Source organism: Aphelocoma coerulescens (genome assembly GCF_041296385.1).
Source record: "Aphelocoma coerulescens isolate FSJ_1873_10779 chromosome Z unlocalized genomic scaffold, UR_Acoe_1.0 ChrZ, whole genome shotgun sequence".
Taxonomy (NCBI): Eukaryota; Metazoa; Chordata; class Aves; order Passeriformes; family Corvidae; genus Aphelocoma; species Aphelocoma coerulescens.
This window is the reverse complement of record NW_027184085.1, coordinates 32,875,699-32,890,740: the sequence shown is the minus strand read 5'-3', so window position 1 is coordinate 32,890,740 and position 15,042 is coordinate 32,875,699. Positions and strand designations below refer to the sequence as shown.

At 40.8% G+C, this 15,042-nt stretch overlaps 1 protein-coding gene across 1 annotated transcript in view; it reads right to left on the bottom strand.

Annotated features, from left to right (window-relative positions):
- CNTLN (centlein) overlaps positions 1–12,048 on the bottom strand; it is a 199,609-nt gene extending 187,561 nt beyond the window's left edge. The window contains 1 exon segment of the mRNA XM_069002458.1: positions 11,813–12,048. Within this exon segment, the coding sequence (XP_068858559.1) occupies positions 11,813–11,905 (93 nt within the window). The 5' untranslated portion in view covers positions 11,906–12,048.
- Between the last annotated feature and the right edge of the window lie 2,994 nt (positions 12,049–15,042).

Genomic DNA, 15,042 nt, shown 5'->3' with positions numbered 1-15,042 from the left:
CTCCGCCCACAGCCCGCCCCTTTGGTTTAAGGTGATTGGTGTTTTCCCTTTGACAGATTATCTCTGTCCACCAATCATTAAAATTCAGGTTAGCTTACAGGGCTCCACAGCTTAATGGCTGTGGGGGCTGTGCTGTTTGTTGGAACTGGGGTTTTGAAATCTTCTTTGAAACCAAAGTACAAGTAAAAACATAAAAAAATACATCCAACACATCTTAAAACACTTGTAAAAGTATACAGTAAACATAGGAAAGATAGCTCTTATGGTGTACAAGTGATAAATGTCTGAAAAGGGATTTTAACTGGGGAACTTTTAACTGGGGATTTTTACTGGGAAGGGCACAAATGAACAGCTTGGAACGAGTGAAAACCAAAATAATAAAACTTGATTTGTGTACCTGGGCTGATGGGTTAATTTTAACATCCAATTTAAAAATATTTAACTCAAAATTAATTAAAGCACTTAATATGCGAAGACCAAGCACTAATAGGGATTTTATGTATGACAATTTAATCATCGTACTCTCAGATTTGTCCATCAGTGTAACAAAAAGACAGCAATGCACTTAACTGAGTAATTTTATTACATATTCTTAATTGACATAAATAATCAACTTATTGTGGCATCAATGGACAAGAAATACAAAGCATCTTCTGATGATGGCATAGTCAAAGAATTAACATTACCAAAGGTAAATCAGTAGCATCACAGGAGGCAGGGACAAAAATAAACATCCATTAACTGGTAGATAGAACTTACTAGACAGACCTGGACCTATTACACACAATGCCACCCTCACTGAATAGCAAAAAGTAAATTACTTTCCTCTTCAGGGAGCATACAGGATGCTCTGCTTCATTCACTAAAACAGCCTTCTACCAACAGTTGCTTTTTTTGTGAGTACTCAGCATTGGAGATGTGGCACTTAGTGAATGCAGGAAATCTTTTCAAAAATGAGAAAATGTGAGAAATCAAAAGCTTTCTTTTAATCCCTTTCTAGACCAAGGATAAGTGTTCTGCCAGCTTTCATTTCAAGCTATAACTTTCTAAACTACTTCAATTAAAACTAACCGCAGTCATACAAGTAATTTAGATGGGAGATGCACAGAATTGGATAGGACATGAATTTTCTAAGTCACATAACTGCTTTCTGTAAGCACTACAAGTCTGAGAGTTACTGTAACAATTCCATCACTTACCTGAGAGCACAGGATAATTTAAAAGCTTCAGCGCAGCTCTCAGAGTTAGTTTTGTTTAAATGTAAAGCTCTGAATTAATATAATCATAACGCACTTGTGACTTTCAATGCATTCAAGAATACAGGAATGCACAAATGATTTTATTTTACAGACAATATAACCATATGCGTACATTTGGGTATATTCACTCTGAATTACCACGACTAACTAAGTGGGATTTGGGTCCATTATGTCAAGTGCCTCTGAAATGACACTGTAATACTTTCCAAATCCTGTAAAACTGTGGACAAATAGGACAATATCTGCATATCTTTTAAGTCATAAGCTAAACTTCAAATAGTTGAAACAGTGCACTCTTAATAACAGCAAAGGACAAGACGACTATCTGAAGACACTCAAGAACAGCGTATCTCCTTCTCAACCAAAATATTTAGATGGGAAAGCTAGACCAGCTACAGTCAGTCACTCTCCTCTGTGCTGAATCTGTAACTACATGGTAAACATAGACATTAAAGTGTGTTCTAGAGGCTTTCTCTGTTTTGGGAAAATTACAAAAGCCTCCATCTCTGCACATAAAATGCAACTTCCTTTACTGACAATAGCAATGGTTTGTTGCTCCCATAATAGGTATTTTTTTGCACTCATGTCTATCTTATGGCAGTTGGACAAAGTCCCCAGTGACTGGAGAAAAGGGAGTTTCATGTCTTTTTTAAAAAAGGGTAAAAAGGATCGTGGGAACCACCAATCTGTAAGCATTACCATGGTGCCCAGTAAAATCATGGAACAGGTCCTGATGAATGCTATGACAAGTTGCATGGATGACAAGAAAGTGCTTAGAGACAGACAACATACTTCACCAAGAGCAAACCATGCCGTATAATCTAATGGTCCTAAAAATGGAGTGATTACATCAGCAGATAAATGAAGTGCTACAGATGTCACCTACCTACACTTCCGTAAAGCCTTTGATACAGTCCCCCACAACATTCTTGCCATTTCATTGGAGAGCTAATGGGCTTGATGGATGGACTACAAGACGAGTAACAATTGGGCTGGATGTCCCTGTCCAGAAGGTTACAGTGTACAGCTCTGTGTCCACATGGAAACCAATCATAAGTGGTGTTTATACTGAGACCAGTACTGTTTAATATATTCCTAATTACATATTCATTATATAAACAGTACCAAGCTGAGCAGTGCAGTTTCTAAACCAGTAGGAAGGGATGCCATCCAGAGGGAGTGACACTGACAGGTACCACTGCTCTCTCGAGCTCTGTGGCTTCCGTGCTGGAGCGCGAGGTGTAGCGATCTCCAAAAGGCATCTCCAAAGCGAAGCCGCTCAGCAGGATTGGCTGTACACACACACGCGTGTGCATGCACAAACGCACAGATAGTTCCAGTAATATGGGTCGGCAGCAAAGAGGCAGGAAGGGTCTTTGCACAAATTTCCACAGGAGCAGTTTATTGCTTCTACACTGGAAAAGGTTTTAGAGGCAAAGACCGAACACAGCAGAGCGTCTAAGTTTAAGTACGGGAGAGGGGCTGAGGACACGGGGGTGGTACAAAGGCGGGACTAGGACAAGGAAGCCAATGGGAAAGCTCTGGAGGAGTGGTGAGGGGCAAGGGCCAATGGGGGAAACAGGGAGTGCAGAACTTCCAGGGACAGGGGACATATAAGGTATAGAGGGGCGGAGAGGCTCACGAGCCAACCAAGGGAGCAGAACTGGGATAGATTAACATAACAGAACAATGCATCCTGGGAGAAGCCTTTCTGGTCACCCTAACTGGAAGGTTCTTTGCTACTAGGGACTTACCAAGAACTCTTTATCCTCTGTACCATATGCCAACCAGCCACCACAACAGGCTTACAAATCTCAAAGTTGAAACAAGGCAAAGTGCAAGGTCTTGTACCTGGGTTGGGCAAAGCCCAGTATCAATACAGACTGTGGGATGAATTGATTTGAGTCCGGTGGAAAAGGAGTTGCATGAACTGCTGGACAAAATGCTGAATGTGAGCATGCACTTGGAGACCAGAAAGCTAACTGTATCCTAGGCCCACCAGATCAGACAATTCTCCCTCTCTAGTCTGCTTCTGTGAGACCCCACCTGGAGTGCTGTGTCCTGCTCTGTGGACCCCAGCATGAGAAAGATATGGCCACATCAGCACAGGTCCATAGTTGGGCCACAAAACTGGTCAGAGGTGTGGAACACCCTTCCTGTGAAAACAGGATGCTTTGTGCTGCCTGGAAAATGCATACAAGGGTCCTGATTGCAGCCTTCCAATACCTAAGGGGCGCGTGTAAGAAAGACAGACTTTACCAATGCCTCAAGTAACAGAAGGGTCAACAGTTTTAAACTGTACCCTTTTCAATTTAAAAATATTTAAATTTAGATTAAGTATAGATTCAGATTGAACATAAGGAAATGTGGACAACAAGGTGGTGTGGCAACCAAAGAAGATTGCAGATCCCCCCATCACTGAAGTGTTCAAAGACATACTGGGTAGCGTTTTAAGCAACATGACCTACTGAAAGACATTCCTGGCCAGGGAGGCTGGACTAGATGATCTTTAAAGGTCTTTCCAACCCAAGCTATTCTATGACTCTGTAATCTCTATACCAAATTTTGAATTCCCACTCGCATGCTGGGGGCAATTTGAAATATTCACACACAGACATACTATGAATAGGTAACTACTTTATGAAGCACAAAAATATACGTTTTTAAAAAAATCTCACTTTTAGTTCATCTTCAGTTTTACTTCTATATTCTAAACCAGTATTTTTCAAAAGGAATGCCAGGTATGAAAAAATTTCATTACATTTAACTAAAATTCGTCAGAAGTAAAAAAAAAGTAGAAGAAAATAAACGTAGCTATTCAACAACAGTACTTCTACATATAATACATAGAGTAAGGCATCTATTAACAACACCTGTACTAATCAGACTCATGTGATTTACATTCCTTATGGCAAAATATAAAATAACAAAAAACCCACCCAAAGCACTAAACAGCTGGCATCCCTTGGCACCAATAAATATGTGGTCTTGGCTTAATCACTAATAAAAGAAATTAGCATTTAATGAACGGAAGGATTAAACACTTTGCTCCATTTTGAAAGAACAGTATGGATATCAACAATTTATCCACAAGAAATACTGACACACTCAAATTCTCATATTGGTAGTTTACGAAAATTTCAATTTTGGTCACTAAGTTGGATGGGTAAAAACAAAGTCGATATAAAAATACAACACCATGGAACTATGTTCTCATGTTCTGGTTTTTTGAAGTTTTTTATTTATTTTTACTTACACTTCTCAGATATTGATTATAAATATTTCTAATATGTATAATCAACATGCATCTGCAATATCTAGTCATCTATTATGAAGCAACACAAAGTCTTGACGTGTTAGTTAATATATTTTTCATGTTTATGTATAAATAAAGGGGGGGTGGTAAAACTACATATAAATCAAGAGTATCATGGCTACATTATTTTCAGTGGGTGTCCTGGATATTAAAGTGGTCCAGAATAAATAAATGCACCCTTTCTTTCAGCTAATTAAATATCAAATATTAATATTAATATTAAATATTTTGTTATCAATGCTAGTGATGGCAAACAGAACATTTTACAACCCTCCCTGATGCAGAAAGTGATCAAAACAAGACAGTTCCAATACCCACAAAGAACTGTTCTCTTTCTGCAAGCACATTATAAAACATGACATGAAGACCAAAATGGACCTATGCACAGCTCTTCACAATAAGCAGGAAACACAGCATGAAACAGGGCAAAAAGCAATTTAAATCCCTGCCAGTAGCAGCCATCTTTCTTGATCCTCTCTTACCCAAAAATGCCTAGATATACATGGTCCATTCTTCAAGATTCCGTTCCAATCCCTGGTAACAAAGAGAAGCAAAAGCAGCAGCAGTTACAGGAAGATCTCTTTATTCCCCATTTGTATCTACCATCTTCTGACAAAGTGTCAAAATGCTACTGGTGAATCTGCTATAGCAGAATCTTCCAACAGATTACTGATCAGTTCCTAACTTTTTGACTAATGGTGAACTGTCTATGTTTTAATGGATAAACTGCATTTGTAAAGTGAAAACCATACACAGTATGGTTTCTTTGACTAAACAGTATAGTCTGCAGACTGCTGGCAGTTGACAGACTGTATTTTTTGGGCTATGAGTATAAACTGTGCAGAGTACCATGCAATGGTGTACTTAATTCCTAACACAGAAAAGGATTTTTAACTTTTTAACAGTGATTATAACTATCACTAACAGAAAAGGCAAACGAGTTACAGAAAATAACACTAACAAGACATCCCTAAAAATAGTACACATATTTTTATTCAGGAAAAAAAAAAAAAAGCAAAAGAGCAGTTCAGTTTTGGTAGAACCACAAGTTTAGGAAAGTACTCAGTTAGGAAAACACAGTATCATTTTAGCAGAAAGACATGCCATATTACCTTTGAAATCAGAGCTGCAATGAGCAAAATGAAGACTGATTGTGTCTTGGTTTTTTTGAAACTAATAATGGGTAAATTGTTAAGATATTTGTTTGAAATCAAAACAGCATTTACAACAAATAGAGAGATCCTAGACTGGTAAATAAAATTTAAGCTAAACAAATAACACTCTTCTTGTGAGTCCACCAATAGCATAAGTAAAACCAGAAGATGATGTGCTTGCTTCTTCCAACTTTTTGTATTACCATAAATATAGGACACTCTCTTGGATGTGGAAACCCAGTCCAGAATCACTGTCTTGTTCAAAGCAAGGATTTGATGTAGTTTTCCATCACAAAATGCCTGAAAGAATTATTCCTATCTTTTCAGTTACAGAAAAGGGGGGCATGAAAGTATCTATTCTAGAAAGAGCCTGAGAGCTAGGACATCAATCATCAATTTAGCAATGCACATTATTTTACATCAAATGAAGTATCTTTCACCACAAGAGACTTCCCTGCAGGACACCAACCAAGGACTATGCTATGAATCTACATGGACCAAACAGGTGGTTTAAAGAAATACACAGGACTAAAGAGAAAGCACGTAAAGCTAAAGAAAGTGATCTTGGCTCAGAAACTCCACCCATAGAATGAGCTTCCAGAGATATAACATTTTATCCCCGTTACAAAAAAAAAAAAAAAAAAAACAAACAAAAAACAATAAAAATCAAAACAAGCACAAACAAAAAAAAAAATCAGAAACAAACAAACCAGACTAATTTCTTACACCAGGAGCCACTATGTTTTTCAAAAACAGCATATCCATCTGCCCCACCCCCAAAAATACACAACAACAAGGGAAAACAAAAACTCCTGAGAATAATAAGAACATAGGTACTGAAGATCTTGAAATTTTGAAGTGGTAGGCAGCAGCATAAAACCCTGAAATAGAATGCAGCAGTTAACACAAGCAACAGAGGCAAGATGTGACATGCCTTACTATTTGACCTTTGTCTTTCCACTGCCCTCCAACAATGTCAAGCCCATCACAGAAATGTAACAAGGTGCCAAAGAAAACAAGAAATTTAAAAATAAAAAACAACTTCCTGCTTTCTTTTCAGTTGTTTTCAGGAACCAAAACTTGATTTCTCAAGTAATTTTCAAGTAAAATAAGAAGAGGAGCCACTGAAATCAAAAATAATTACAAAATGTCTTATTGCAGACACAACCATAATTTTCCCAAAACAGCATATAGAGGTACACCTCCTTAGCTTTATACAAGGCTTCTCAGTAGACAATCTGGGAGCTTTGGATGATTTTCTTAATTTTGCTTTCTCATTTTTGCAAATTCTACCACAGAATTATATGTCAACATCAGTTTTCAGAGTGACTACAACAAAACTGTACTTTTAACAGGCCCTACTCCAAGATCTTGCTTGTTATAATTGATGCTCCTACAATGGTTTGAGTAGTATTAAAGGAAATATCAAATACTACCAACCTAAGCTGCAGAAGTCAGGACTTAGTAGTAGAACCTCAGCTTTAGAAAAGAACGAAGACAAGAACAGAAAAAAAAAAGAAGTATTAAAAACACTGCACATGACCCTGTAGGCACCTTTACTTTGTGGGAATTGTTACTGTAAAAGAACAGAATAAATGTGAATAAAAATCTTGTTTTGAACATAAAGGCCACCATCCTGGATGACTAGAAGAGTCAGGTTCTCCAGAATTCTGTCAACATAAAAGAAACAACATCCAGAAGTAGATGCCTGGAATAGAGCAAAGCTAGCATGCACAGTACTTCCACTAAAGCTCAGGAGCTTCACTAGCCAAAGAAGGCTCTCATGTATTTACCCAACAGACCCCTGTTGGGGTTTTAGTTTAGTCCTAGTTTTTTCTGTTAAAGGAATTTTTCCCATATTCATGTTGCTAGGAGATAAATGGCAGTACTTAAGAGAAGATGACCGTACTTAAGAAAGACAAAAGGGCCTGTCCAGACTTTTGTTTTTCACCTGGTTGTCAGTTCAGTTCGCTCTCAGCATCTGGAGGGAGAAGCTGCAGAGAGAGGAGCTGCTGGTTCCCGTTTTTGGCATCTTTCCTCTCTGCTGGAAACAACACTGGGATCCCAAGGCTGCTCTCCCTGCCCTGCTGGAGGCTGGGGCTGTGGCCGTCCTGCCCCGCTGCTGCTTTGAGCCTTCGCTGCGTTGTAGCCGTGCTCACCCTGCCTGCCTGGAGCCCCGGGGGGTTCCCCTTTTGGATACATCTCGTCTGCCACCCGGGATTTGTGTTTGTGCCTGCTGCTCCAGCCTGCCATTCTAGCCTGCTGTTCCGGGAGTCCAGGACCGGCTGCCCAGCGGTTTGTGAAGCCTTTGTTCCATCCTTCCCCAGGATCCCAGGGCACCAGAGCAGCCGCATGCTCCCCGAGCTCGCTCCGGAGCGCCCCCTGCAGCCGCGGGGGAACCATCGCACCTGCCCTGCTCACCGGGAGCCGCCAGCGCCCCTGCCGGCTGCGAGCGGAACTGCACCCGAGGGGAAAGGGCCTGACAGCCGAGAAGGCCGGGACTGGGTTTGTGATTGTTTGCTGTTACTGTCATAGTTGTTGTTGTTTTGTTTGACTGGTTATATATCTATATATCTATATATATATATATAGTAAAGAACTGTTATTCCTATTTCCCACATCTTTGCCTAAAGACCCTTGATTTCAAAATCATAATAACTCAGAGGGAAAGGGGTTATATCTGCCACTTCAAGGGAGGCTTCTGCCTTCCTTAGCAGACACCTGTCTTTCAAACCGAGGCACCCCATATCAATGGGTTCCCATTCCAGGAAAAGACTTCATTTCAGAATTGCAGTTTATGTGACAGTGAATATAATAGCCCAAGAAGGTGTGTGGAAGAGAAACATGATGTAATCTATTCAGATGCTAAATCTGTATGTTGGATACATACATGTTTGCTAAAACTGTTCGGTTTAGAACCGATTAAAACTGTAGCCTCAATCATTTGATAAATGTCTTTTTTTCTTTGGAAAAAAAAAGATATCCAAAAGCCAACAGATACTTAAGACTAATCCTTTGGTTCTGATACACCCTTAAACTGTTAAACTAGATTTCAGCTGGGAAGGTTTTTTTGCAAACACAGTTTGTGAGCCTGTTAAGGAAAAGGAAACGGACTTGGGCAATTTTATCTAGTTGCTGGATGAAAACACCCTCTCACTAACATCTTTTCTAAAGACATTTATATAACTTTTCTGTCTAAAATGCCTGCTAAGGCAGTCTGTGAAAGAGATAACCCTACCCCCAAAAGCATGGAATAGAGGAAAAGGAAAATCTTAGTAGAAACTGAAACACATTTACTGTGATACACCTCCACAGGTTGTCCTGAGGGATTGCAGTCTCCAGGAATGGACATACTCAAAACTTAACTGGGCACTGTCCTGGACAATCTGTTCTAGGCTGGGGTGCAATAGATGCTCTAAAGTGATGCCATGATGATCTTTGCCTTTTCTTTTATACCCCCGTTATACCTTTTTACAACTTCTGTATTCCTAGTGCTTTTTGCCTACATTCTTGGACTTGTTTGTTCAGATAGGAGACTAAACATTTTAGAAGTTTCGTAGCTAGGGATCAGTGTGCCCCAGACCCCAAGGTCCTCTCCAGAACACATTCTGTAAACCAAGATAGAACCATCCAGGGGAAGGTTCCTCAGGGAGGGGGGCTCACTTGAGCCTCTCATTTGGGACTCTTTGATAGATATGCTAATTAGTAAGACCTACAATGTTATACCAGATCTTCTGGGGCTGTGCATTGTGGTGTGCATTTCGGTGCATTTGACCTGGATGTGGTGCACCTAAAGATCCTTAAGATAAATACCAAGGTAAAATCCCTTTTTCCCTTCTAACCATCTTTGACTCCTGATTTTAAGACCAGGAAAAGGCATCAAAAGAATCCCTGTCCAATCTAAAAGCTTTCGCAACTCTGATTAACAAGACCTACAGATGTTAGGAGACAGCACAGGAACAAAAGAAGTTCTTAGATCTAAATGAAATTAAGTAAACTTTGGCAGATGAAACAAAATTATGCTTAAGAAATTAGCTGAGCAGCAAAAACTTTATATTTCAACTGTGAAGAAGCTAGAAAAACACATTAACATCACCCATACATATTTATGCTTTTAAATGGCTTGTCTCTGCACAATGTTTTCACATGAAATGTGACCTTAAAATGGATTAACCATCTAGAAATAATTTTATCAGTTGATTTTTAAACCAGTTGAAGAATCTTACTGAAGTCCATTCAGTAATTCAGACCATTATAGTTCTCATTCAAATCCAGAGTATCTGCACAAAACTTTCTTTACAAGGTTAATCACCTTAGATAAATGATATATTGAAAAAGCAGCCTAACTGACTAAGTTACCACTTCTTTTACTTATTTAAATCTGCCTTCCCCCTTCTTTATGTAACATACACATGCTTAAACCTGTCAAATGTATTGATGGATTAGTGAAATGGTAAAGCATGTAGATGTCTACACTGCAGTACTTTCAGAGAATCTCTGCTTAGAGATTGCTCTTCACTTTCTTTTATATTTTATTAATAATCTGAACTAAATCCCGAAGACATGTATCCCCTGTCATCAGAAGGATGGTAGATACTGGATTCTACCTAGAGCTGGAGAGATTACTTCAGAATCTCTCCAGTAACTATCTTCCTGTTCTTTTTTTGTCTGCTTTCCTCCCAGAAAGCTATTTGATCTGCTAAAAGACAAAGATACAAGAATGGCAAGATAATATGCAAGAAATTTAAAATAAATACATTTCAGAATATTTTCTGTCTGCTGAGTTCAACACGTGTGGAATGTGTTCATCAAGGAACAAGTAGAAATGCACATGCAATTGAAATTAATGTAAATCAGATGCTTAACTACAATTTGTGTACATCAAGTTATCAAAGTGATTAGAAATTCAGATTTGTACTGTTTACTTCAAAGTTTCTATTATGTATAATGCTCTTCAAAAATATTACATGCTACTAGGTTTTAGTAAGGCATAATTTATGTCCAACTAGCAAACTAGCAGAGCACAGGGCTTCCTTCTCTCTCCACCAAATTTTGTCTGATAGTGCATATCTGCATACTAGGAATAGCAAACTATAGAGAGCTTCCTGAACTTCTCCCACAAGACATTGAAAATATCCCCAAAGTATTTAGCATTGTTCAGCTTTCCAAACAGGATTTCCATTGACAGCTCCTTCTCCCCACAGATCTCCTATGCAATATGTCTTCTCAGGAAGTCTTGATTCTACCCATGGCAGGAATCCAATGCCAATTGCCATGCAATGTACTAATGCTGCTTGGAGCAGGGAACCTCTACTAACTTCAACACGGATGCTTTCTTCTTGACGGCTTCATCAGCCCAGGCCTTCATGGCCTTAACCAGGCCACATCCCATGTGAAAATACTGTTTTGGCTACCAGCAAGTGAGAAAGCACCCACAGCATTAGGTGTCACCTTCCCCTCTGCCACATACTTCTGGTGTAATCCATGTGTTTGGCAGAGAATTTTTACTGATTCCTACTACAAGACCTCACATTGCCAACGTTTTTATATTTTCAGTAAATACACTTAACTGTCAGCGATGAATGACCAACTGGAAAAATTAAGGAAGTGTACCTGTGAAGAGAGGCCACAGGGAAAGAGGCAGACGGGGAACTTTTGAAAGTACACCCATAATTCGTCATTAAGCCCTCCCTTCCCAGAAACAGCTTGGGTATATTGATCCTGCTGCAAGGTTGGAAAGAGATTAAATAACCTCCAGAGTTTCCTTCAAGTCTTAACAATTCTCTAAAATCCCTCTGCCTGTCCATTTTTCCCCGGAGCTGCACAAGGCAGCACCTCGGGACTTTTGCCATTTCAGTTCAAGCGAACCGTGGCTTCTGGGAGGGTGAACGAAAAAGCTCTCAGAACAGGTGGTTTCATCCAGGGCAAGGGCTCAAGCCCGATTTAATTCATGTCTCGGAGGCGTCGGGCCCCCGCGGCCCTGCTCCTCCTCCTTGCCCGCCGGGAGCGGGACGCGAGCCCGCGGTCCCAAGCGGGACGTGCCCGCCCGGCCCGGGGCCGCCCCCCGCCCCGCGCTCAGGTACCTGGCAGCGGCTCAGCTCCTCCGCCAGAGCCCGCAGCTCTTCCTCCAGCTCTGTCACCCGCTGCGCCGCCGCCTCCGCACTCCCCGAAGCCATCGCCGAAAGCCCCTCGCCGCTCCTCTCGCAGGGACACCGAGGGGAGAGGAGGATCCGCGCCTGGCAGAGCGGGCTCAGGCAACCCCCGCCCGCCGGCGCCTGGGGGAACGGGGAGAGAAAAGACGCCGTGAACCACACAAATGAAAACTTTGCGCCGCACTCACCGCGCGGGCGAGCGCCGGAAACCGCAGGGAAGAGAGAGAGGACGCGGTGCAATGACGTCACAGCGCAACCGCTACCCGGCGAGGAGAAGGGGCGAGGGGCACGTTTGAATTCGCCCGCCCGAGCCGAGGGGCGGCGCATGCGCCATGCGGGCGCTGGGGCGGGGACCGCGGGACGTGACCCGGGGTCCGGGACTGGTGCTCCGGGAGCCCAGCTCCGCCGGCGCCTGCCCCGGCCCCGGGACGCCTGCCGCCTTCTTCTGACAGGGCTAGGAGCGCCTGCTGTCCTGCCAAGGTGCTGAGCGAGGGATGCTGGAAGTGCCTGGGAACCCAGCGGATCTCTGCCCCTGCTCAGCCGGAGGAGCAGATGTACGCCGCCGCTGTTCATATCGTAGATGTTTGCATACGAACCGTACAGATCAGACTCACAGAATGGGTCAGGCTGGAAGGGACCACAGTGGACCATCTGGTCCAACCTCCCTGCTCAGGCAGGGTTATCTCAGAGCGCATTGCACACGATCGTTCTTGAATGGCGGGACTTCAGCAGCCTCTCTGGGGAATCTGTTCCAGTGCTCGCTCACTGCGCAGTAAAAAATTCCTTCTTAAATTCAGGTGGAGCTTCCTGTGCATCAAGTTTTGCCCACTGCTTCTTGTCCTATTGCTTGACACCACCGAACAGGGCTGGATCCATCCACTGACGCCCTCCCTTCAAACACTTCTACACACTGATGAGGCGATGAGATGTTTCTGGGTGTTCTGCAAGATGCTGAGGCTCCAACATACCTGAGTGCCTTTTCCTCTTTGTTTGTTTCTTTTTTCTCTGAATTAAGTAATAACAATGGCAAGACAAGAGTCAGAAATCTGGCTTTAGATTAGGTCTTGATAGGGTTTTGCCTGCATGAGCACCCCTGTTTCTCAGACAGGTAGTTTTTGAGATTTAACACTGCCAGAGTTGGATTTCAGAGCCTACAACTGACGGCAAAGGAAGGCTTCAAAGATCTAACCCTTACAAGTATGTGTAGTATTTCGGCTGGTGCTATGTAAATGTACTGTGTTTAAGATCCAGATATGTGGAGTACCTGGTTTTGTAAAAAAGGGTTAAATGGTATTGCCAAAGTAGATCCTCATGTAGCCTACATGGCAAGCAAAATGCTCATAAAAGGGATAGACTTTCCCCCAAACAAATGGAAAAAGAAGCTGAAACATGTGGTTGGAATATGTTTTTGCCTGGAAATTGCATTTCACCAATGTCATTATCTTACTACAGAAATATGATACCTGTTTTATACAGAAGTATGTTTTCTTTTCCTCTCCATTGTAACTTTTTGCACAAGTTTTTGGAGAAGTTGTCCTTAATGTACCACTGTGACAAGAAAGAAAACTCTTAGTGTGTACGTGTGCATGCAGAGAAGTAAGAAGGTTTCACACCATGTGAATTAGGACACACATTAAATTGTCCGATCCTTCCACCTATGGCCCTAGCAGAAAGATTCCTGCATCCTTGGTGATAGCTGTGCCTGTCAAACTTGATTTTGCGTCGCACTGATGTCCAGGGGCCCTTCTCAGAAGAAGAGAGTGGCTACAGTACTCAATGCCAAAATTTTTTGCCTAATTTTTTAATAAAAGTTTTTACTATGACTTTTACTAATATGCAAGTATTATCTGCACAATTATGAATGTAAACAGAAAGGTAGGAGACCTCATTTGATTCTTCTCTGTCCAGTTATATGGAGATTTAAGGTGATTCAACAACTATTGGATCAATACCACATCTCTCCTTAGACCACCCTTTATAATTTTTATAGTTTGTCGCTCATTGTATATTGTGTCATCTCACATTTGTGATCTTGCACTTCCTGTCATTTATCTTTGTGTGTTATTAAATGTTCATTTGACCATAATGACCATCACGTCAATTCTAACTTGTTTACATTTTAAACTTTTTCTTTGCTTTTAGGATCTCCTAATTCTCTTCTACCATAAATTTTCCAGTCACTATGATTCTATGTAGCCTTTACTTTTTCCACAGCCCTACCTTTTAATAACCGTCTTTTTTGCTTTTCATTTGTTTCCTAATATTTTTGTCATTCTCCTCTTGACCGTTTGTTCCCTATTACACTTGGGCAGCAAGAAGCTAACCTTACTTAAAAAACAATATGCTTAGATTAACTGCTGAACAACTAGAATGACTAAACAGGATTTAAAAACATTTTCCAAGTACAAGGTCATTCAAAGTTGAGCTGAAAAGATTCAGTTATTACAGGGGCTAGGCTCAAAGCTTGACAGAACACAAAACAAAAGACTGCAATTCCCTACAACTTTAGAACCTTAAAAGAGAAATCTGTGTATTTAGTATTTGTGTAGACACAACATGTTACCACAATAAACACAAAAGTAATACTCTCCCATAGCAAGATATTTATTTTAAGGACATAATATTTTTGTGTGTCATTTAATCATCATCACATTTGCTTTCCTGCTACTTCATAAGGTTATTCTCTCTAACAAAGTTTCTAGTTATTAACCCAAATAGCATTCTTAGAATATTTCAGAAACTTTAAAATGTGCAGTTGGCATTTTTTGGTGAATTGGGAGACATTGACTTGTATCAGCGTATTTTGTACATTATATTTCTCCCAAATCTTTGTATTTTGGATCCCCTGCATTTACAGTTATCAAATCCATGAGACTGTTAGGCTAAATTCTTCCAAAACTATCTTCCGTTTGGATTTCACTTTTTAAAAATTAAACAATATTGCGTTTGAATTAGGTCAGCACAAGAATTTTTCCTAATATGTAGCTGTTGAGTAAGCATGCAATTTTTTGTGGCTTTTCCAGTTGTAAGACATCTATTTGGAATACATTGCACAATTGAAACCTATTTGTTATGGCTTTTGCTCACTTGCAGTCCCTGTGAAAATTACACAAATGGAAGTGCACCCCAAGTTGCTTTGGTGGCAGAAGAAAAATATTTTT